The 24,324-nt window shown below is 45.4% G+C and overlaps 1 protein-coding gene across 4 annotated transcripts in view; it reads right to left on the reverse strand.

The window, feature by feature from the left end:
- The window catches only part of LOC118400956 (copine-8-like), an 81,631-nt gene that overhangs the window by 32,582 nt on the left and 24,725 nt on the right, over positions 1-24,324 (reverse strand). For all 4 annotated transcript variants that reach the window (XR_004829144.2, XR_004829145.2, XM_035798012.2 and 1 more), the window contains exons 3-5: positions 21,572-21,618; positions 21,351-21,454; positions 8,561-8,600 (exon numbers count right to left, since the gene is read on the reverse strand). Coding sequence is in view for 2 of the 4 variants with exons in the window: in XM_035798011.2 (XP_035653904.1) it covers positions 8,561-8,600; positions 21,351-21,454; positions 21,572-21,618 (191 nt within the window). In the remaining 2 variants the exon portion in view is untranslated. The remainder of the gene's footprint in view (positions 1-8,560; positions 8,601-21,350; positions 21,455-21,571; positions 21,619-24,324) is intronic.

Genomic DNA, 24,324 nt, shown 5'->3' on the forward strand with positions numbered 1-24,324 from the left:
AGTAGCCATGTTTTGCTAACAATAGGTAGCCTTCTGGCGCTAGCTACACGGCTGGCTAGTTGCTAGCTAGCCTAGCAGCATAGTCGTGCAGTGAAAGCAAGCCAACCAACTAAACTAAAGATCTTTACAACTTTTGATCAAAAATAATTTTGTCAGAGAAAGAAAATCATAAGCTTCCCACATTGGTAACACCAAAGTCAAAGTTTGGTAGCAAGGTCCAGCTAGTCAAAAATGTGCAAACGTTTGAACAGAGATAAGAAGCTAGGCCAGGACGTTTGCAACATTATATAGTCTATTGTAATCTCGGTTAATGATATTTGATATTATGTTCATTGATCGTTTTGGATGGTTTGGATATGTGTACTAAACTTTTTTATTTTAAGGCACAAACACCAGTGAATGGAGACAGCACCTGGTTTCGTTCTCTGCGCCCCCAGCACTGCCTATTACTGGCCCAAGCACTACATCTGCCCTCGGTATTGACTGGTCATCGGCCCCAGCCCATCTCACGCACTGAGCTGCAGTGCAGAATTAGAAACAATCTCCATGCAGGACCTGGGAAGCTCTATCCTGGGCTCACCTCCAAGACCTACTCTACTGGCTTGCTCCTCCCAGTGCCACAGAACAGCAGCAGAAGTAGCATTGGTGTGAGAAGGGAGAAAGGACATGCAGACTCAGCACTTAACACATCACTCGAAAAAGGCATTGCAAATGATTGAAGACTTATCCCAGAGGTAAATACAAATATTTTCAGACTCCTCCTTCCCTCCGATCCCCTTTCCTCTCTTCTGTTGTGATTTTTCCTCCTCGCCTCACCATGCACACTGCTCTCCAGGCACTCATTTCCCCACCCCTCTTCTCATCCTATCCACAGGGCCCTGGCACCTATAGCTGATTTCATGGGAGAACTCTCGCCAAAACTCTGGCAGGAATTAGATCACCAGCTGCATGAGTTTGTGTATGACTTCAAGAAGAGGACATGGGAACACAGTGAAATTCACTTGTTCTGTTGTTGTTCTGACATCTCTGGTGCCAGACACCAGACGTTCATCTTATTCCATAGACACTTTTGTTGTTCACACGTCTGTTCATAGCAGACACTGTTACACTGATCAGAAATATTTGTAACTACACAGACTTCAATTTTATTCCATAGACACTTGTTTACTTGTCTGGTTTCGGACACTTTTGTATTGTGGTTTACTTTCAGAGCCCATAAGCAAGAATACAGGTTTATTTTTGTGTGCTGAAAAAGCTCTGTTGGCATTTCTTCATCTCAATACAAGGTGTTTCAATGCATTCTATTTGAACATGCATTGAATCTAAATTACTGCTCGCTGAGACATCATAGAATCGGGTTTCATTTTATTAACAAGATTAAAACTCTAAATTTTAGGCCAAAGTATTTTGGTTCACAGTGCACACAAAGAATTGGGTCTGTGTGTCCATCAAGGGGTGTGTGAGCAGTTCAAACAAAGGCCTTTTCTGCATGACTGCATAGCCTTGGGTTGAGTTGTCCTCTCCTAACCACGTCTTCCTGCCATGGCACATGTCTGGGGGGGGGGGGGTATCCTTCAACTTGTTTAACTTGCAAGAAATGTCGCCCTGGAATTTGGAGACTGCCCTTAGCCTTTTCAGGGCTACACTCGATTGGGCGACCAAGAATCCTAATCCTTGCAGCCATGATACCAAATGCATTCTCTGACTCTGACAACAAGAGTGGTAGTAGTTCCAGGTACACCCAAGTTCATTGAAATGGACACCTGTGAATGAGAGGTAACGAGAATATACAGTACCAGTCAAAGGTTTAGACACACCTACTCATTCAAGTGTTTTTCTTAATTTTGTACTATTTTCTACATTGTAGAATAAAAGTGAAGACATCAAAACTATGAAATAACACATGGAATCATGTAGTAAAGTAGCCACCTTTTTCCTTGATGTCAGCTTTGCACACTCTTGGTATTCTCTCAACCAGCTTCATGGAATGGATTTCAATTCAACAGGTGTGCCTTGTTAAATTCATTTGTGGAAATTATTTTCTTTGTAATGCGTTTGAGCCAATCAGTTGTGTTGTGACAAGGTATGGGTCGTATACAGAATATTTGGTAAAAGACCAAGTCCATATTATAGCAAAAACAGCTCAAATAAGCAAAGAGAAACGACAGTTCACTTTAAGACAAAGGTCAGTCAATGTGGAAAACAAAGAACTTTGAAAGTGTTTTCAAGAGTAGTCGCAAAAAAAACATCAGGCGCTATGAGGAAACTGGCTCTCATGAGGACCGCCACAGGAAAGGAAGACCCAGAGTTACTTCTGCCGCAGAGGATAAATTCATTAGAGTTAACTGCAACTCAGATTGCAGCCCAAATAAATGCCTCACAGAATTCAAGTAACGTGAATCAGGCCTTCGTGGTCGAATTGCTACAAAGAAACCACTACTAAAGGACACCAATAAGAAGAGACTTGCTTGGGCCAAGAAACACAAGCAATTGACATTTTTATGTAACCCTTATTTTACCAGGTAAGTTGACTGAGAACATATTCTCTTTAACAGCAACAACCCTTGCCAACATAATCCATCCACCTGTTAGGTGTGGCATATCAAGAAGCTGATTAAAAAGCATGATCATTACACAGGTGTACCTTCTGCTGGGGACAATAAAAGGCCACTCTAAAATGTGCAGTTTTGTCACAACACAATGCCACAGATGTCTCAAGTCTTTCGGGAGCATGCAATTGGCATGCTGACTGCAGGAATGTCCACCAGAGCTGTTGCCAGATACTTTAATGTTAATTTCTTTACCATAAGCCACCTCCAAAGTCGTTTTTAGTGAATTTGGCAACTGGCCTCACAACCGCAGACCACGTGCAACCATGTCAGCCTAGGACCTCCACATCTGGCTTCTTCAGGACCGTCTGAGCCCAGCCACCCGGAGAGCTGATGAACTGAGGTATTTCTGAGTATTTCTGTCTGTAATAATGCCCTTTTGTGGTGACAAACGAATTCTGATTGGTTGGGCCTGGATCCCCATTGGGTAGGTCTATGCCCTCCCGGGCCCACCCATGGCTGCGCTCCTGCCCAGTCATGTGAAATCCATAGATTAGGGCTTAATTTATGCATTTAAATTGACTAATTTCCTTCTATGAACTGTAACACAGTAAAATATTTTAAATTGTTGCATATTGCATTCATATTTTTGTTCAGTATGTTATTTTCTTATTGCACCTTTATTTAACCAGGTAGGCCAGTTGGGAACAAGTTCTCACCTGGCCAAGATAAAGCAAAGCAGTGCGACAAAACAACACAGAGTTACACATAAACAAACGTAGAGTCAATAACACAATAGAAAAATCTATGTACAGTGTGTGCAAATGTAGAAGAGTAGGGAGGCAAGGCAATAAATAGGCAAAATAATTACAATTTAGCATTAACACTGGAGTGATAGATGTGCAGATAATGATGTGCAAGTAGAGATACTGGGGTGCAAAAGAGCAAGAGGATAAGTAACAATATGGGGATGAGGTAGTCGGGTGTGCTATTTACAGATCGGCTGTGGAAAGGTACAGTGATCTGTAAGCTGCTCTAACAGCTGATGCTTAATGTTAGAGAGGGAGATAAAAGACTCCAGCTTCAGTGAGTTTTTAAAAAAAAATTATTTTTTATTTGAACCCCTTTTTCTCCCCAATTCCATGGTATCCAATTGTCTCATCGCTACAACTCCTGTACGGGCTCGGGGGACACGAAGGTTGAAAGTTATGCGTCCTCCGATACACAACCCAATCACTGCTTCTTAACACAGCGCGCATCCAACCCGGATGTCGGAGGAAACACCGTGCACCTGGCAACCTTGGTTAGCCTGCACTGCGCCCGGCCTACCACAGGAGTCGCTGGTGCACGATGAGACAAGGATATCCCTCCCGGTCAAACCTTTCCTAACCCGGATGACGCTAGGCCAATTGTGCATCGCCCCACGGACCTCACGGTCGCGGCCGGTTACGGCAGAGCCTGGGCGCAAACCCAGAGTCTCTGGTGGCACAGCTGGCTCTGCAGTACAGCGCCCTTAACCACTGCGCCACCCGGGAGGCAGCTTCAGTGATTTTTGAAAGTCGTTCCAGTCTTTGGCAGCAGAAAACTGGAAGGAAAGGCGGCCAAAGGGAGTGTTGGCAATGGGGATAACCTGTGAAATATACCTGCTGGAGCACGTGTTACGGGTGGGTTTTGCTATGGTGACCAGTGAGCTGAGATAAGGTGGGGCTTTACCTAGCATAGACTTGTAGATGACCTGGAGCCAGTGGGTTTGACGACGAATATGTAGTGAGGGCCAGACAACGAGATATGTAGTGAGGGTCAGCCAACGAGTAGTATATGGGGCTTTGGTGACAAAATGGATGGCACTGTGATAGAGTACATCCAATTTGCTGAGTAGAGTTTTGGAGGCTATTTTGTAAATGACATCGCCGAAGTCGAGGATCGGTAGGATGATCAGTTTTACAGGGTATTTTTTGAGTGAAGTGAAGGAGTGAAGGAGGCTTTGTTGTGAAATAGGAAGCCGATTCTAGATTTAATTTTGGATTGGAGATGCTTAATGTGAGTGGAAGGAGAGTTCACAGTCTAACTAGACACCTAGGTATTTGTAGTTGTCCACATATTCAGTCAGAACCATCCAGAGTAGTGATGCTAGTCGGGCGGGAGGGTGCGGGCAGCAATCGGTTGAAGAGCATGCACTTGGTTTTACATGCGTTTAAAAGCAGTTGGAGGCCACTGAAGGAGTGTTGTATTGCATTGAAGCTCGTTTGGAGGTTTGTTAGCACAGTGTCCAAAGAAGGGCTGGATGTATACAGAATGGTGTCGTCTGCGTAGAGGTGGATCAGAGAATCACCAGCAGCACTGACATATACAGAGAAAAGAGTCGGCCTGAGAATTGAACCCTGTGGCACACCCATAGACTGCCAGAGGTTCCGGACAACAGGCCCTCCGATTTGACACACTGAACTCTATCTGAGAAGTAGTTGGTGAACCAGTCATTTGCGAAGCCATCTCCTGATAAAAATGTGATGATTGACAGAGTCGAAAGCCTTGGCCAGGTTGATGAAGGCGGCTGCACAGTACTGTCTTTTATCAATGGCAGTTATGATATTGTTTAGAACCTTGAGCTTTGCTGAGGTTCACTCATGACCAGCTCGGAAACCAGATTGCATAGTGGAGAAGGTACGGTGGGATTCAAAATGGTTGGTAATCTGTTTGTTAACTTGGCTTTCAAAGATTTTAGAAAGGCAGGACAGGATGAATTTGGGTCTAGAGTGTCTCCACCTTTGAAGAGGGGGATGCACGCGGCAGCTTTCCGATCTTTTGGGATCTCAGATGATACGAAAGAGAGGCTGAATAGGCTAGTAATAAGGGTTGAAACAATTTTGGCGGATAATTTTAGAAAGAGAGGGTCCAGATTGTTTAGCCCAGCTGATTTGTAGGGATCCAGATTTTGCAGCTCTTTCAGAACATCAGCTGTCTGGATTTGGGTGAAGGAGAAGTGGGTGGGAGGGCTAGGGAAAGCTGCTGCAGGGGGTGCTGAAGTGTTGGCCGGGGTAGGGGTAGCCAGGTGGAAAGCATGGCCAACCGAAGAAAATATTGAAATGATTGATTATCGTAGATTTATTGGTGGTGACAACGTTTCCTATCCTTTGGGAGGAGGTGCTCTTATTCTCCATGGACTTTACAGTGTCCCAAAACTTTTTGGAATTAGTGCTACAGGATGCAAATTTCTGTTTGAAAAAGCTAGCCTTAGCTTTCCTAACTGACTGTGTATATTGGTTCCTGACTTCCCTGAAAAGTTGCATATCGCGGGGGCTATTCGATGCTAATGCAGAACGCCACAGGATGTTATTGTGCTGGTCAAGGATAGTCAAGTCTGGGGTGAACCAAGGGTTAGGGTTAAGTTCTACATTTTTTGAACGAGGCGTGCTTATTTAAGATGGAGAGGAAAGCACTTTAAAAGAGAAACCATGCATCCTCTACTGAAGTGTTTTAGGGAGTGTTTGACAGTGATGAGGGGTGGTCATTTGACAGCGGACCCATTACGCACGCAGGCAATGAGGCAATGATCGCTGAGATCCTGGTTGAAGACAACAGAGTTGTATTTAGAGGGCAAGTTGGTCAACATGATATCTAATAGGGTTACAGATTTAGGGTTGTACCTAATGGTTACAGATTTAGGGTTGTACCTGGTAGGTTCCTTGATACTTTGTGTGAGATTGAGGGCATCTAGTTTAGATTGTAGGACGACCGGGGTGTTAAGCATGTCCCAGTTTAGGTCACCTAACAGTACGAACTCTGCAGATAGATGGGGGACAATCAATTCACATATGGTGACCAGGGCACAGCTGGGGGCTGAAGGGGGTCTATAACAAGCAGCAACGGTGAGAGACTTGTTTCTGAAAAGGTGGGTTTTTAAAAATACAAACTCAAATTGTTTGGGCACATACCTGGATAGTATGACAGGCTATCTCTGCAGTAGATTGCAACTCCGCCCCCTTCGGCAGTTCTATCTTGTCAGAAAATGTGCGAAATGTGGTTGCAGTCAAGGCCAACCACTTGAAGGAGTTACAATGCAACATGTTAATGGGAATGGAAATTTCAGGAATTTTGGTGGCCTTCCTAAGCCAGGATTCAGAGACAGCTAGGACATCCGGGTTGAAGGAGTGTGCTAAAGTAGTGAATAAAACAATCTTAGGGAGGAGGCTTCTAATGTTAACATGCATGAAACCAAGGCTTTTACAGTTACATAAGTCAACAAATGAGAGAGCCTGGGGAATGGGAGTGGAGCTAAGTGCTGCAGGGCCTATGTTAACCATATAGAGACAAGGGTATGGTAGGATGTGAGTATAGTGGAGGTAAACCTAAGCATTGAGTGACGATGAGAGAGGTTTTGTCTCTAGAGGCGTAATTTAAGCCAGGTGAGGTCACCGCATGTGTGGGGGTTGGAACAAAAGGGCTAGCTAAGGCATATTGAGCAGGGCTGGAGGCTCTACAGTGAAATAAGACAATAATCACTAACCAAAACAGCAATGGACAGGACATATTTACATTTGGGAAAGGCATGTGTAGCCGAGTGACCATAGGGTCTAGTAAGTAGCTAGGCGAGCTGGAGACACGGCGATTCAGACAGCTAGTGGGCTGGGGCTAGCAGGCTAGCGGATGGGCCTTCAGGGGACGTCGCGACGGAGGAGCCTGTTGAAACCCCCTCGGACGGTTATGTCTGCAGACCAGTCGTGATGCATCGGCGTGTCGGCAGTAAAATGGTCCAGGCCAATTGGCAAAATAGGTATTGTAGTCCAAGAATTGGTTGATGGACCCTTTCAGCTAGCCAGGAGATATGAAATACAGTGCCTTAGAACCATTTGGTCTCCCAGGTGGCGCAGCGGTCTAAGGCACTGCATCTCAGTGCAAGAGGCAGTCCCTGATTCAAATCCAGGCTGTATCACATCCGGCCGTGATTGAGAGTGATTGAGAGCACCACAAAATTGGCCCAGCGTTGTCCAGGTTTGGCCGGGGTAGTCCGTCATTGTAATAATTTGTTCTTAAAGGTTGCATTTTTTATTTGACTTTTTACCTTTATTTAACTAGGAAAAGTCAGTTAAGAACAAATTCTTATTTTCAATGACGGCCTAGGAACAGTGGGTTCTGTTCAGGGGCAGAATGACAGATTTGTACCTTGTACCTTGTCAGCTCGGGGGTTTGAACTTGACACCTTCCGGTTACTAGTCCAACGCTCTAACCACTAGGCTACCCTGCCACCCCAATACAAATACACCCGCATACAAAAATGTAAATGACACAATGGCTCAAACAATGGAAATACAGCATTTGATCTGGCTCAATTGGTAAGGTTGGTAAGGTTGGCGCTACCGATGCCACGGTTGTAGGTCTGATTCCCACATAGACCACATACACATAGAAAAAAGGTTCTGAGTCCCTTCGGAGAGAAGTATGCCTTTATCTTATATTATTATTTTGTTGAATCATATACAGTAAACTGTCAAAATAAAATAAACACTTGAGTAAATTAGCGATACAAAAGTATATTGAAACCAGGTTCTTCCACAGAGGCAGGGTTCCTGAGATACCTAACAAACAATCAATGGTCATGTGTAAAAATGCCCAGTTGCCCATTATTTTGGTTCCTTTGGCTAGACGAACAGATTTCAGTGACAGTGAAGGTGGGGTCTCAAAGGAGCATAGGGGGTCGAAAGTGTGTGTGTACGCGCGCACGTCTCAGTCACCAGATCTCAACTGAACACTTATAGGAGATTCTGGAGCGGCGCCCGAGACAGCGTTTTGCACTACCATCAACAAAACACTAAATGATGGCATTTCTGAACTGGGGCTGGGAGCTGAGGCTGAGGAGCTGGAGTTGAGGCTACACTGCTGGAGACGTTACCTGGCTTCATGTCTGTAATATGGTTTGGGACTGGAAGGATTTCTAGAGAATATCTGTATGTGTCCCATGAGATCATTACTAAACAGTGAGAGTGGTTACGCATGAGATGGAAAAGGCAACTCACATGTTTAGACAGGTTGTCGCTCTTCGAGTCGAGGTCGTACCTGGACAGAAACAGAAAATTACGTATAAATCGCTGTTTGCGGAAAATCATTGTACTATTTTACAAAAAGGCACAGCAGCCAGCGACAATGGTTATAAACACTCAGACATAGCAAGAATGGAGGTTCTACATAAACTATTTAAAATATTAATTAATTAAATATTCTATTGTAGTGCAGTATATCCCTGTGCGTGTGTTTTAATGAGTGCGTGCAAGCTTGTGTGTGAGCGGGTGCATGCGCAGGTGTGTGTGCTTGTGTGTGTGTCTGTGTGCAGGTGTGATGGTATCTGTTTCTCTGTACAGACAGAGTGCCATGTAAGATAAAAAGAGATCTGACACCCAAGCAACTGAGAGAAGGAGAGAGATGATCCAATAACACGTTGGTACAAACGTAATTCCATAAGACTAGGGAACAGTGATACGCAACCTGCCCCGCCGACGGCAGAATGCACAGGTGTGCGTGATGTTCTATTCGTCTTCGCCTCGGTCACTCACAAATATTCATAAATGATTCATTTAACGAGAAGGAGAAGAAAAAAACACCGGCATGCATTTGGCTGCACATGCTCTGTCTCACCCACACACAAAAACACACATTCTTTAAACTGCTTTGTTGGTTAGGGGCTCGTAAGCATTTCGCAGTAAGGTTGTTGTATGTTGTATTCGGCGCATGTGACTAATCACATTTGATTTGATGTGAGAGAGTTTGTCAGAGAGGATGCCCCCGGGCGGCTGAGTGTGTGTGGCAGGCTGCTTTCCTGGTGGGATAAATGTGTGTGTGTGTGTCACGCACACTTCCTTATGAGGAAGGAATACGAGGAAGGCTTCACACCACTCTCTCACTTTAGTATCTTACCTAGTTATTTTCAGATGACCTAATTGCACTCTTTTGTAGCTTTGTCAACTATGTGCATGTTTTCTATACCTCTTTGCTCCTCTCCCTGTACATTTTACAGACCCTCCCCACCCTGTGGCTGCATCCCTTCTAATTTGGTGTACACTGTGCACACAACCCATGTGGAATTCCTGGTCTCCAGCAGCGTTTTGAACTGCAAATCTGCAATCAACAAGGCCGAGTTCAGTCCTGATGGAGACATGGATTACCCCAGAGAACATTGCTACTCCAGTTGTTCGCTCTTCATCTGACTACACATTTTCTAGTCGTCGTGGTGGTGGCACAGGGTTACTCATTTCTGCTAAGTGTAGATTTTCTCTTTTTCCCCTTGCACACCTGTCCATCTCCTCATTTGCATTCCATGCGACCACTGTCACTTGTCCACTGAAGCTTAAAGGATACGTTTGGATTTTTTTAAAGAGGCCCTCTTTGTCTGCTTCCCCAGAGTAAGATGAACTCATGAATACCATTTTATGTCTATGTGTTCAGTCAGAGTTAGATTCGCGAGCCAATGCTAACTAGCGTTAGTGGAATTACTGGAAGTCTATGGGTAAAAATGGTATCCACAAATTCATCTCACTCTGTGGAAGTAGATAAAGGGCCTCATTGCCAAAATCCCAAAGTATCCCTTTAACATTGTTGTCATTTACCATCCACCAGGTGCACTTGGAGAGTTCCTCAGTGTGTTTGACACTTTGATAAGCTAATTTCCTGACGATGGCACACAACTTATCGTACTGGGTGACTTCAACCTCCCGACGTCTGTTTTTGATTAATTTTTTTCCCCCTCTTCATCTTTCGATCTCACCATTTCCCAGGCCCCTCCCACTCACAACTCAGGTAATGCGTTTGACCTCATCTTTACTAGATCCTGTCCGCCTACTAATATCACTGCAACCCCCATCCAGGTCTCTGATCACTACTTTTTAAAATTTTCTCTCCATCTCTCCTCCACACCTACCCAGTCAGCCCCTGCCCAGATGGTAATGCAACATTGGAATCTTTGTTCTTTCTATCCTATCATCTCTCCCTTCTGCTAAATCCTCCTGTCTCCTGACTGGCTCTTCGACCCTACTCTCCTCCCTTTTCACATGCTTTGACTCTCACTGTCCCCTTTTCTCCCGGCCAGCTTGGCCCTCCCAACTCAGTGGCAGACTGACTCACTTCATGCTAACAGAACAGGGCTGCGGGAAGCGGAGAGATAATGGAGGAAAAACGACATTTCCGGAGGAAAATTACATCCTTCCACTCCTTCCTCTCTACCTTCTCTTCCTCTGTATCTTTTCTATCACTCAAAATGTCAAGCCTCTGCCTCCAACTTAGGGAAACTCTTCTCCTCCTTCTCTATTCCTCCCCCACCTCCCTCTCCCTGGACAACTTTGTCAACCACTTTGGAAAGAATGTCGACGACTTGCGCTCCTCCTTCACTCAGCATATTGAGTCCACTGCCCTCACTCAAACAGAGGTACCCTACGCCTTGACCTCTTTCTCCCCTCTCTCTCCAGATGAACTCATGTGACTAGTGAGGATATACATAGCTGCTCTGCCTCCCGGAGATGGCCTGCCAGCTCCAAGACTTCTCCATCACGGTGAACAACTCCACAGTGTCCGCCTTCCAGAGTACAAATAAACGTGACCCTGGACAACACACTCGGCAAACATAAAAGCAGTGACTCACTCCTGCAGGTTCATGCTCTACAACATCCACAGAGTACAATTTTTCCCCTCACACAGGAAGAGGTGATGGTCCTAATCCAGGGACTTGTAATCTCCCATCTGGACTACTGCATCTCTCTGATGGCTGGGCGGGCCTCCCACTTGTACCATCAAACACCTGTAACTTATCCAGAATGCTGTAGCTCGCCTAGTTCTTCCATGTCACGCAGCTTCTATGCACTCTCCACTGGCTTCCAGTCGAAGCTCGCATCTACGACAAGACCATGGTGCTTGCCTACAAAGCAGCAAGAGGAACTGACTCTCTACCTTCAGGCTATGCTCAAACCATACATTCCTACCCTAGCACTGCCGCCTCTGTCTCTTAACTATCCCACACCTACAAGACGTCAGCTAAAAACCCTACCTATTCAAAGAGTATCTTAAATGAGACATCTCATTCAGTCTTATCTCCACGGCAAATACAATTGTTGATCCAAGATGGCGTAGCAGTCGGACGTCTTGTCGTGTCGTGTCCCTTGTATATATCGTTTAAAAAAAATGTTTAACGTATTTTTCTTCGCATATCTTTTAAAACATTTTGCTAAACCTCAACTTCTAAATACTCTCCTGCAACCCGCCTCACCCAATGTAGCTATTTTTTTCTAAAGTATTTATATCTACTTTGGATCCGGAACCCCTCAACTGAAGCTAGCCAGCTAGCTACCAGCTATCAATCAGCAAACCATTGCTAGCGGTCTTCAGCTAACCGGTCATCAGCTAACCTTTAGCTTGGAAAGCTCTCGCCAGTTCGAACAACGCGACTCCAACCAGAGCATTACGGACCTATTATTTTTTATCCCCGGATTCCCACCGGATTCCCACCGCAAACGGGAAAATTTTCAGCTGGATTCTTCACTAGCTATCTATTCTTCAACTAGCTATCTAGCTAACCGCAACCCCGGATGATTACTCCTGGCTAGCGTTTCCACCCACTTAGCTTGAAGCTAGCCAGAGCTCCTGTGCTACCACCGAAGCATACTCCTGGGCTACAATATCCGGACCCACGACCGGTCTATCGATGTCACCGCATGAAGGGGAATAAACAGACTCGCCCCATCGCGACGTCCCCCAAAGGCTAACTTTCTAGCCCTTGCTATCTCCTTGCTAGCTTGCTAGCTTGTTTTGCCCCGGTCCGCTAACTGCTACCTTGTTTAGCCCTGGCCTACTAACTGTTAGCTTGTTAGCACAGGCCTGCTAACCGTCTGAATCGCCGCATCCCAAACACTCACTGGACCCATATTTACTCTCTCTCTTTTCGATTTTTAATTTGTTTATACCTTCTGGTAACCTGCCTCACCCAATGTGATATGGAATCGCTATTATTTTTAATTTTAGAACACACTCAAGAACCTCCAGAAGCTAACCAGCTAACTAGTTACAAGCTATTTAGTCATTGTTAGCCACTGCTATCGGCTTTTACCTTTTGCACAGCCAGATAGTTTTTTAAAACCTGGATAACACTCGCCAGTCCAGCTTCCCTGCCCCATCCACCGCTGCCCCCCTGGACACTGATCACTTGGCTACATAGCTGATGCATGCTGGACTGTCCATTTAATCACGGTACTCCATTCTGCTTGTTTATGTTTTATCTGTCGGCCCCAGCCGCACTCAGGCTCTGTGTGTAGTTAATCCGACCCTCCCTGCCTAGTCAACGCCATTTTACCTGCTGTTGTTGTGCTAGCTGATTAGCTGTTGTTGTCTCACCTACTGTTTTAGCTACTGTTGTAGCTAGCTCTCCCAATTCAACACCTGTGATTACTGTATGCCTCGCTGTATGTCTCTCTCAAATGTCAATATGCCCTGTATACTGTTGTTCAGGTTAGTTATCATTGTTTTAGTTTACAATGGAGCCCCTAGTTCCACTCTTCATACCCCTGATACCTCCATTGTCCCACCTCCCACACATGCGGTGACCTCACCCATTACAACCAGCATGTCCAGAGATACAACCTCTCTCATCATCACCCAGTGCCTGGGCTTACCTCCGCTGTACCCGCACCCCACCATACACCTGTCTGCGCATTATGCCCTGAATATATTCTACCATGCCCAGAAATCTGCTCCTTTTATTCTCTGTCCCCAACGCTCTAGGCGACCAGTTTTGATAGCCTTTAGCCGCACCCTCATACTACTCCTCCTCTGTGCCGCGGGTGATGTGGAGGTAAACCCAGGCCCTGCATGTCCCCAGGCACCCTGATTTGTTGACTTCTGTGATCGAAAAAGCCTTGGTTTCATGCATGTCAACATCAGAAGCCTCCTCCCTAAGTTTGTTTTACTCACTGCTTTAGCACACTCTGCTAACCCTGATGTCCTTGCCGTGTCTGAATCCTGGCTCAGGAAGGCCACCAAAAATTCTGAGATTTCCATACCCAACTATAACATCTTCCGTCAAGATAGAACTGCCAAAGGGGGAGGAGTTGCAGTCTACTGCAGAGATAGCCTGCAAAGTAATGTCATACTTTCCAGGTCCATACCCAAACAGTTCGAACTACTAATTTTGAAAATTACTCTCTCCAGAAATAAGTCTCTCACTGTTGCCGCCTGCTACCGACCCCCCTCAGCACCCAGCTGTGCCCTGGGCACCATTTGTGAATTGATTGCCCCTAATCTAGCTTCAGAGTTTGTTCTGTTAGGTGATCTAAACTGGGATATGCTTAACACCCCGGCAGTCCTACAATCTAAGCTAGATGCCCTCAATCTCACACAAATCATCAAGGAACCCACCAGGTACAACCCTAAATCTGTAAACAAGGGCACCCTCATAGACGTCATCCTGACCAACTGGCCCTCCAAATACACCTCCGCTGTCTTCAACCAGGATCTCAGCGATCACTGCCTCATTGCCTGTATCCGCTACGGAGCCGCAGTCAAACAACCACCCCTCATCACTGTCAAACGCTCCCTAAAACACTTCTGTGAGCAGGCCATTCTAATCGACCTGGCCCGGGTATCCTGGAAGGACATTGACCTCATCCCATCAGTTGAGGATGCCTGGTCATTCTTTAAAAGTAAATTCCTCACCATTTTAGATAAGCATGCTCCATTCAAAAAATGCAGAACTAAGAACAGATATAGCCCTTGGTTCACTCCAGACCTGACTGCCCTCGACCAGCACAAAAACATTCTGTGGCAGACTGCAATAGCATCGAATAGTCCCCGCGATATGCAACTGTTCAGGGAAGTCAGGAACCAATACACGCAGTCAGTCAGGAAAGCTAAGGCCAGCTTCTTCAAGCAGATGTTTGCATCCTGTAGCTCCAACTCCAAAAAGTTCTGGGACACTGTGAAGTCAATGGAGAACAAGAGCACCTCCTCCCAGCTGCCCACTGCACTGAGGCTAGGTAACACGGTCACCACCGATAAATCCATGATTATCGAAAACTTCAACAAGCATTTCTCAACGGCTGGCCATGCCTTCCGCCTGGCTACTCCAACCTCGGCCAACAGCTCCGCCCCGCACCCCGCAGCTACTCGCCCAAGCCTCTCCAGGTTCTCCTTTACCTAAATCCAGATAGCAGATGTTCTGAAAGAGCTGCAAAACCTGGACCCGTACAAATCAGCTGGGCTTGACAATCTGGACCCTCTATTTCTGAAACTATCCGCCGCCATTGTCACAACCCCTATTACCAGCCTGTTCTTTCATATCGTCTGAGATCCCCAAGGATTGGAAAGCTGCCGCAGTCATCCCCCTCTTCAAATGGGGAGACACCCTGGACCCAAACTGTTACAGACCTATATCCATCCTGCCCTGCCTATCTAAGGTCTTCGAAAGCCAAGTCAACAAACAGGTCACTGACCATCTCGAATCCCACCGTACCTTCTCAGCTGTGCAATCTGGTTTCCGAGCCGGTCACGGGTGCACCTCAGCCACGCTCAAGGTACTAAATGATATCATAACCGCCATCGATAAAAGACAGTACTGTGCAGCCGTCCTCATCGACCTTGCCAAGGCTTTCGACTCGGTCAATCACCATATTCTTATCGGCAGACTCAGTAGCCTCGGTTTTTCGGATGACTGCCTTGCCTGGTTCACCAATTACTTTGCAGACAGAGTTCAGTGTGTCAAATCGGAGGGCATGCTGTCCGGTCCTCTGGCAGTCTCTATGGGGGTGCCACAGGATTCAGTCCTCGGGCCGACTCTTTTTTCTGTATACATATCAATGATGTTGCTCTTGCTGCGGGCGATTCCCTGATCCACCTCTACGCAGACGACACCATTCTATATACTTCCGTCCCGTCCTTGGACACTGCTATCTAACCTCCAAACGAGCTTCAATGCCATACAACACTCCTTCCGTGGCCTCCATCTGCTCTTAAACGCTAGTAAAACCGAATGCATGATTTTCAACCGTTCGCTGCCTGCACCCGCACGCCTGACCAGCATCACCACCCTGGATGGTAACAACCTTGAATATGTGGACATCTATAAGTACCTAGGTGTCTGGCTAGACTGTAAACTCTCCTTCCAGACTCATATCAAACATCTCCAATCAAAAATCAAATCAAGAGTCGGCTTTCTATTCCGCAACAAAGCCTCCTTCACTCACGCCGCCAAACTTACCCTAGTAAAACTGACTATCCTACCGATCCTCGACTTCGGCGATGTCATCTACAAAATTGCTTCCAACACTCTACTCAGCAAACTGGATGCAGTTTATCACAGTGCCATCAGTTTTGTCACTAAAGCACCTTATACCACCCACCACTGCGACCTGTATGCTCTAGTCGGCTGGCCCTCGCTACATATTTGTCGCCAGACCCACTGGCTCCAGGTCATCTACAAGTCCATGCTAGGTAAAGCTCCGCCTTATCTCAGTTCACTGGTCACGATGGCAACACCCACCCGTAGCACGCGCTCCAGCAGGTGTATCTCACTGATCATCCGTAAAGCCAACACCTCATTTGGCCGCCTTTCGTTCCAGTTCTCTGCTGCCTGTGACTGGAACGAATTGCAAAAATCGCTGAAGTTGGAGACTTTTATCTCCCTCACCAACTTCAAACATCTGCTATCTGAGCAGCTAACCGATCGCTGCAGCTGTACATAGTCTATCGGTAAATAGCCCACCCATTTTCACCTACCTCATCCCCATACTGTTTTTATTTATTTACTTTTCTGCTCTTTTGCACACCAATATCTCTACCTGTACATGACCACCTGATCATGTATCACTCCAGTGTTAATCTGCAAAATTGTAATTATTCGCCTACCTCATGCCTTTTGCACACAATGTATATAGACTCCCCTTTTTTTCCCTACTGTGTTATTGACTTGTTAATTGTTTACTCCATGTGTAACTCTGTGTTGTCTGTTCACACTGCTATGCTTTATCTTGGCCAGGTCGCAGTTGCAAATGAGAACTTGTTCTCAACCAGCCTACCTGGTTAAATAAAGGTGAAATCAAAAACAAAAACAAAACAAAAAAAAATATGATACAGTTGAAGTCGGAAGTTAACATACACATAGGTTGGAGTCATTGAAACTAGTGTCTTGTTAACAAACTATAGTTTTGGCAAGTCGGTTAGGACATCTACTTTGTGCATGACACAAGTAATCATTCCAACAATTGTTTACAGACAGATGATTTCACTCATAATTCACTGTATCACAATTCCAGTGGGTCAGAAGTTAAAATACACTAAGTTGACTGTGCCTTTAAACAGCTTGGAAAATTCCAGAAAATTATCTCATGGTTTTAGAAGCTTCTGATAGGCTAATTGACTACATTTGGAGGTGTACCTGTGGATGTATTTCAAGGCTTACCTTCAAACTCAGTGCCTCTTTGCTTGACATCATGGGAAAACCACCATAAAAAATCCAGACTACGGTTTGAACTGGGACAAAGATTGTACTTTTTTGAGAAATGTCCTCTGGTTTGATGAAACAAAAGTAGAACTGTTTGGCCATAATGACCATCATTATGTTTGGAGGAAAAAGGGGGAAGCTTGTAAGCCGAAGAACACCATCCCAACCGTGAAGCACGGGGGTGGCAGCATCATGTTGTGGGGTTGCTTTGCTGAAGGAGGGACTGGTGCACTTCACAAAATAGATTGGTATCTTGAGGCAGGAAAATTATGTGGATATATTGAAGCAACATGTCAAGACATCAGTTAAGTTAAGTTAAAGCTTGATCGCAAATGGGTCTTCCAAATGGACAATGACCCCAAGTATACTTCAAAAGTTGTTGCAAAATGGCTTAAGGACAACAAAGTCAAGGTATTGGAGTGGCCATCACAAAGCCCTGACCTCAATCCCATAGAAAATGTGTGGGCAGAACTGAAAAAGCATGTGCGAGCAAGGAGGCCTACAAACCTATTTCAGTTACACCAGCTCTGTCAGGAGGAATGGGCAAAAATTCACCCAACTTATTGTGGGAAGCTTGTGGAAGGCTACCCAAAATGTTTGACCCAAGTTAAACAATTTAAAGGCAATGCTACGAAATACTAATTGAGTGTATGTACACTTCTGACCCACTGGGGATGTGATGAAATAAATCATTCTCTCTACTATTATTCTGACATTTCACATTCTTAAAATAAAGTGGTGATCCTAACTGACCTAACACAGGGAATTTATACGAGGATTAAATGTCAGGAATTGTGAAAAACTGAGTTTAAATGTATTTGGCTAAAGTGTAGGTAAACTTCGGACTTCAACTGTATGTGGTTGTGTTACCTAGCTATATTAATACGAATGCACTAACTGTAATACTCTCTGGATAAGAGCGCCTGCTAAATGACTCAAATGTAAAATGTCAGTGTGGCAGAGCCTCGGCCGCCGGCTCTTTGCTAAGAGCTGTTGGAAGGCCATCAGTGTAGATGGTAATAAAGCCTGATGCTCACCCACTCACAACAGAGCTAAGCTACAAACACACGCTACAAACACAATCTTCTTTTCCTTATCACTCCCTCTGTAACCCAAACACACGCATACCCTCACGCTCTCTCTGTCTCTCAAACCTACTCACACTCTCACCGACCAAACACCCAGGCAGGCAGAAAATGAACACGTACCTCTGTTTACCGCATAGCTCTTAAACAAACAGCATCATATTCACGTCTCACAACTGTTATTTTTATCCGTCTTTGTAAAACCTTATTTTGCCCCATGGACGTATTATGTTCCAAAACATCCCATAAAGGGGAATTTATACCGAAATATAGAAAAAAAGTGACCGTAATTGCTGGACTATAAGCCGCTACTTTATTCCCACTCTTTGAACCTTGCGGGTTTATACAATGACGCGGCTAATTTATGGATTTTTCCCGCTTTCACAAGATTCATGCCGCCAAAAAACTGAGCACCGTCACATAATGTGACGTAAATCGAGCGCGCTCAAACTTCCCATCATTCTGATTACGGTAGTCATTTTGTCATCCTCATCATGGCAAAGACACGGAGAAATGCATATGATGCAGCTTTCAAGTTGAAGGCGATCGATCTGGCTGTTGGAAAAGGAAAGAGAGCTGCTGCACGGGAGCTTGGCCTTAATGAGTCGATGATAAGACGTTGGAAACAGCAGTGTGAGGAACCGACTCAGTGCAGAAAGACAACAAAGGCTTTCAGAGGGAAGAAAAGCAGATGGCCCAAAGTATTTGCAGCCACTCGACATTAGTGTAAATCGTGCATTTAAGGTGGTGCTCCTTGTTCAGTGGGAGTCTTGGATGACAAGTGGGGAGAAATCCTTCACTAAAACGGGCTGCATGCGAAGAGCAACTTATGGTCAAGTCTGCCAGTGGGTCCTGACAGCGTTGAGCATTGTAAAAAAATCCACTATCATCAACGAAAGGCTGGACTGCTGCATGTTGAAGGGGCAGCATGAGCTCAGCGGGGTATTTGCCTCCGGATGAAAGTGACGAGAGCGACAATGAAAACGATCCAACATCGGATGAAGCAATTCTGAGGCTATTCATCTCCGACACCGAAGGAGATAACTTCAGTGGTTTCAGTGCACAGGAGGAGGAAGATAGTGACCAAGTTCATTTGTTTCAATGTACCGGTAGACACCTGCGGCTTATAGACATGTGCGGCGTGTTTATGTACAAAATACATCTTTTTTAATAATTCAGTGGGTGCGGTTTATATTCAGGTGCGCTTAATAGTCCAGCAATTACGGTACATGAAAACCTGTTTCACGACTTCATGACTAGCCCGAGGTGGAGGAACAGGCCCCGACCCCATTGATCTGCGTGAAAGAAAGGCCGGAAGGCGGGCTGCCTTCTGAGGAGCAGGACTCTAACCTGGAGGCTTATAAGAAATTCCGCTATGCCCTCCGACGAACCATCAAACAGGCAAAGTGTCAATACAGGACTAAGATCGAGTCGTACTACACCGGTTCTGACACTCGTCGGATGTTGTAGGAACTGCAAACCATTACAGACTACAAAGGGAAGCACAGCTGAGAGCTGGCCAGTGACACGAGCCTATTGGATGAGCTTAACTACTTCTATGCTCGTTTCGAGGCAAATAACACTGAAACACGCATGAGAGCACCAGCTGTACCGGAAGACTGTGTGATTACACTCTCCGCAGCCAATGTGAGTAAGACCTTTAGACAGGTCAACATTCACAAGGCCGCAGGGCCAGATGGATTACCAGGACGTATACTGCGAGCATGCGCTGACCAACTAGCAAGTGCTTTCACTGACATATTCAACCTCTCCCTGTCCGGGTCTGTAATACCAACATGTTTCAAGGAGACCACCATAGTTCATGTGCCCAAGAACGCTAAGGTAACCTGCCTAAATGACTACCGACCCGTAGCACTCATGTCTGCAGCCATGACGTGCTCTGAAAGGCTGGTCATGGCTCACATCAACACCATCATCCCAGAAACCCTAGACGCACTCCAATTTGCATACCGCCACAACAGATCCACAGATGATGCAGTCTCTATTGCACTCCACACTGCCCTTTCCCACCTGGACAAAAGGAACACCTATGTGAGAATGCTATTCATTGACTACAGCTCAGTGTTCAACACCATAGTGCACACAAAGCTCATCAATAAGCTAAGGACCCTGGGACTAAACACCTCCCTCTACAACTGGATCCTGGACTTCCTGACAGACCGCCCCCAGGTGGTAAGGGTAGGCAGCAACACACCCTCCACACTAATCTTAACATGGTCCAAGCACAACAAGACAGTTGTGAAGCGGGTATGACAAAACCTATTCCCCTTCAGGAGACTGAAAAGATTTGGCATGGGTCCTCACATCCTCAAAAGGTTTTACAGCCGCACCATCGAGAGCATCCTGACAGGTTGCTACACTGCCTGGTATGGCAACTGCTCGGCCTCCGACCGCAAGGCACTACAGAGGGTAGTGCGAACGGCCAAGTACATCACTGGGGCCAAGCTTCCTGCCATCCAGGACCTCAATACCAGGCGGTGTCAGAGGAAGGCCCTAAAATTGTCTCCAGCCACCCTATTCATAGACTGTTCTCTCTGCTACCACACGGCAAGCAGTACTGGCACGCCAAGTTTAGGTTCAAGAGGCTTCTATACAGCTTCTACCCCCAAGCCATAAGACTCCTAAACATCTAGTCAAATGGCTACCCAGACTATTCACATTGCCCCCCCTCCTCTCCACACCACTGTCACTCTCTGTTGATGCTTTGCCTGTTTGATAGTCACTTTAATTAACTCCACCTACATGTACATACTACCTCAACTAACCGGTGCCCCCGCACATTACCTATGTACCGGCACCCCCCTGTATATATTGTTATTTTTTACTGCTCCTCTTTAATTACTTGTTACTTTTATCTCTTATTCTTAACCATATTTTTTTAAACTGCACTGTTGGTTAGGGGCTCGTAATTAAGCATTTCACTGTAAGGTCTACACCTGTTGTATTCGGCGTATGTGACTAATAAAATGTAATTAGCTTTTTATTTAAAAGGTGAACATTGACATCTCCCTTCTCACACTTGATACATATTTTATTCTTAACTCAACTTGAACTTATAGACTCACACAGAGCACCACTCTCTCTCACCCAAACATGCTCAAACAAACACACACACACACACACACACACACACACACACACACACACACACACACACACACACACACACACACACACACACACACACACACACACACACACACACAAAAGTTAAGAACGGTCTTAACTCACAGGTCAAATCGTAGATTCTGTCTCTCTTCAAAGAAATAGTCCAGGGTGAATTTCCGGACAAAGTCTGGATTCAGGGTGTTGTTTATCATCTCTGTCCGACTAAACTATGAAGAAAGAGGGAGGGAGGAACAGACACTGGTTTGTATTGATTTCAAATGAATTAGGCAATACTCTGACTTCCAAGGGATCCTTGGACCTTCTCCCCCCTCACCTCAACTCACCTCTCTCCATTCCCTGTTGGCGATTCCTTGTGTATACAGCACACAAACTGTTAAGAGGAAAGAAAAACAGAAAGGAAAGTAAATCAACAGTTAAAATCCAGAGGAAACAAGGCATGAGAAAAACCCAGAAGATACAAATGTTCTCTCCTAGGCTAAGACATATTCCCGGATTAAATGTCAGTGTAACTCTGCCTTTCAGGCAACAAGGAAGATATTTCTCAGAGAAAATTTTAAAAAGGCAGAGTTGAGAGTGCAAGAATGCTAAGGCAGTGTTTCCCGATCCTGGTCCTGGGGAACCAAAGGGGTGCATGTTTTTAGTTTTTGCTCTCGCACTAACAAAGTAACACACTTATAATCAAGCATTTGATTCAAATGAGTTAGTGTTAGTGTCAGGGCAAAAAATCAAATGTAACTTATCCTCCTGGATTTGGTCTTACATAGCAAAAATTGAAATGTTTTTTTTACATTTTTTACATTGGATAAAACCACAGACACACAGCCACAACATGGTATATCATACACTGCATTTTTGAGGAACAATGGGAAAGTAATTCTGCTTTTATAGTTGATAAACATGTAAACTCACTTTTGAGAGAATGGCCTTTGAATGTTTTGGTATCTCGTGAAGAGCTCTTCTTTGTCTACAACCATTCAGCATCGTTCACACCCTCTTAAGCTTTCGCCGCACCCATCTCGTTTTGCTCTCGGAGCGTTCACTCGACACTCTGGCACATTATTTATTTACCTCTGCATAACATGAAAACAGCTTAACCAGCTCAGCTGGCAACAACCTCATTACACTTTAGTTTTGCCAACTGACACCGGCCATATTCAATGGGTGTTGTACATTTTAGCTTAAGACTCGGGGTCTGTACCCCGCCCTGTGCAACTGGGTCCTTGGACTTCTTGACGGGTCACCCCAGGTGGTGAAGGTAGGAAACAACACCTCCACTTTGCTGAGCATCAACACAGGGGCCCCATAAGGGTGCGTGCTCAGCCCACTACTGTACTCCCTGTTCACCCATGACTGCATGGCCACGCACACCTCTAACTCAATCATCAAGTTTGCAGACACAACAGTAGTAGGCTTGAATACCAACAATGACAAGACAGCCTACAGAGAGGAGGTGAGGGCCCTGGGAGTGTGGTGCAAGGAAAATAAACTCTTACTCAATGTCTGCAAAATAAAGGAGCTGATTGTGGACTTCAGGAAAAATCAGAGGGAGCGCGATCAAATCCACATCGACGGGACAGCAGTTTAGAAGGTGGAAAGCTTCAAGTTCCTCGGCGTACTCATCACTGACGATCTGAAATGGTCCACCTACACAGACAGTGTGGTGAAGTAGGCGACAGAGCCTCTTCAACCTCTTCAACCTCACGAGGCTGAAGAAATTTGTCTTGGTACCTAAAACCCTCACAAACTTTTGCAGATGCACAATTGAGAGCATCCTGTCGGGCTGTATCATTGCCTGGTACGGTAACTGCACCGCCCACAACCGCAGGGCTCTCCAGAGGGTGGTGCTGTCTGCCCAACGCTTCACTGGGGGCAAACTACCTGCTCTTCAGCACACCTACAGCACTGGATGTCACAGGAAGGCCAAAAATATCATCAAGAACAACAACCGCCCGAGATACTGCCTGTTCACTCCGCTATCATCCAGAAGGCAAGGTCATTACAGGTACATCAAAGCTGGGACCAAGAGACTGAAAATCAGCTTTTATCTCAAGGCCATCAGACTGTTAAATAGCCATCTCTAGGCGGCTTCCATCCGGTTACGTAACCCTGCACCTTAGTGGCTGCTGCCCCATATACATAGACTTGAAATCACTAGCCACTTTAATAATGTTTACATATTTTTTCTTTACTCATCTCATATGTGTATACTGTATTCTATTCTACTGTATTTTAGTCTATGCCACTCCGACATTGATCATCCTAATATTTATACATTCCTTAATTCCATTATTTTACTTTTAGGTTGTGTGTATTGCTGTGAATTGTTAGCTATTACTGAACTGTTGGAGCTGGAAACACAAGCACTTCGGTACACCCGCAATAACATATGCTAAACATGTGTATGTGACAAATAAAATTACATTTGACATGATACCACTCAAATATATGGACCAAAATAACTAGAACATATCTTGTTTAAAATCAAACACACACACAAACTGAGCCAATTCCTTCCACTGGGAGCAGTGTAACATTTTTATCAAATCCAGTTCATCAGAATCAGAGGGGTCAGAGCCCCCATCCACCTCTGAAAAAGCTTCAATAGCCTCTGTCCATAGAATTAAGATGAGTGATTCTATACTGAACAAAAATATAAACACAACATGTAAAGTGTTGGTCCCATGTTTCATGAGCTGAAATAAAAGATCACAGAAATGTTCCTTATGCACAAAAAGCTTATTTCTCTCAAATTTTGTGGCAGTACGTACAACCGGCCTCACAACCGCAGACCACGCATAACCACGCCAGCTCCGGACCTCCACATTTGGCTTCTTCACCTGTAGGATCGTCTGAGACTAGCCACCTGTACAGCTGAACTGAGGAGTATTTCTGTCTGTAATAAAGCCCTTTTGTGGGGGCAAACTCATTCTGATTGGCTGGGCCTAGCTCCCCAGTGGGTGGGCCTGGCTCCCAAGTGGGTGGGCCTATGACCTCACGGGCCCACCCATGGCTGTGCCCCTGCCCAGTCATGTGAAATCCATAGATTAGGGCCTAATTCATTTATTTAAATTGACAG

This window comes from Oncorhynchus keta, chromosome 22, assembly GCF_023373465.1.
Source record: "Oncorhynchus keta strain PuntledgeMale-10-30-2019 chromosome 22, Oket_V2, whole genome shotgun sequence".
Taxonomy (NCBI): domain Eukaryota; kingdom Metazoa; phylum Chordata; class Actinopteri; order Salmoniformes; family Salmonidae; genus Oncorhynchus; species Oncorhynchus keta.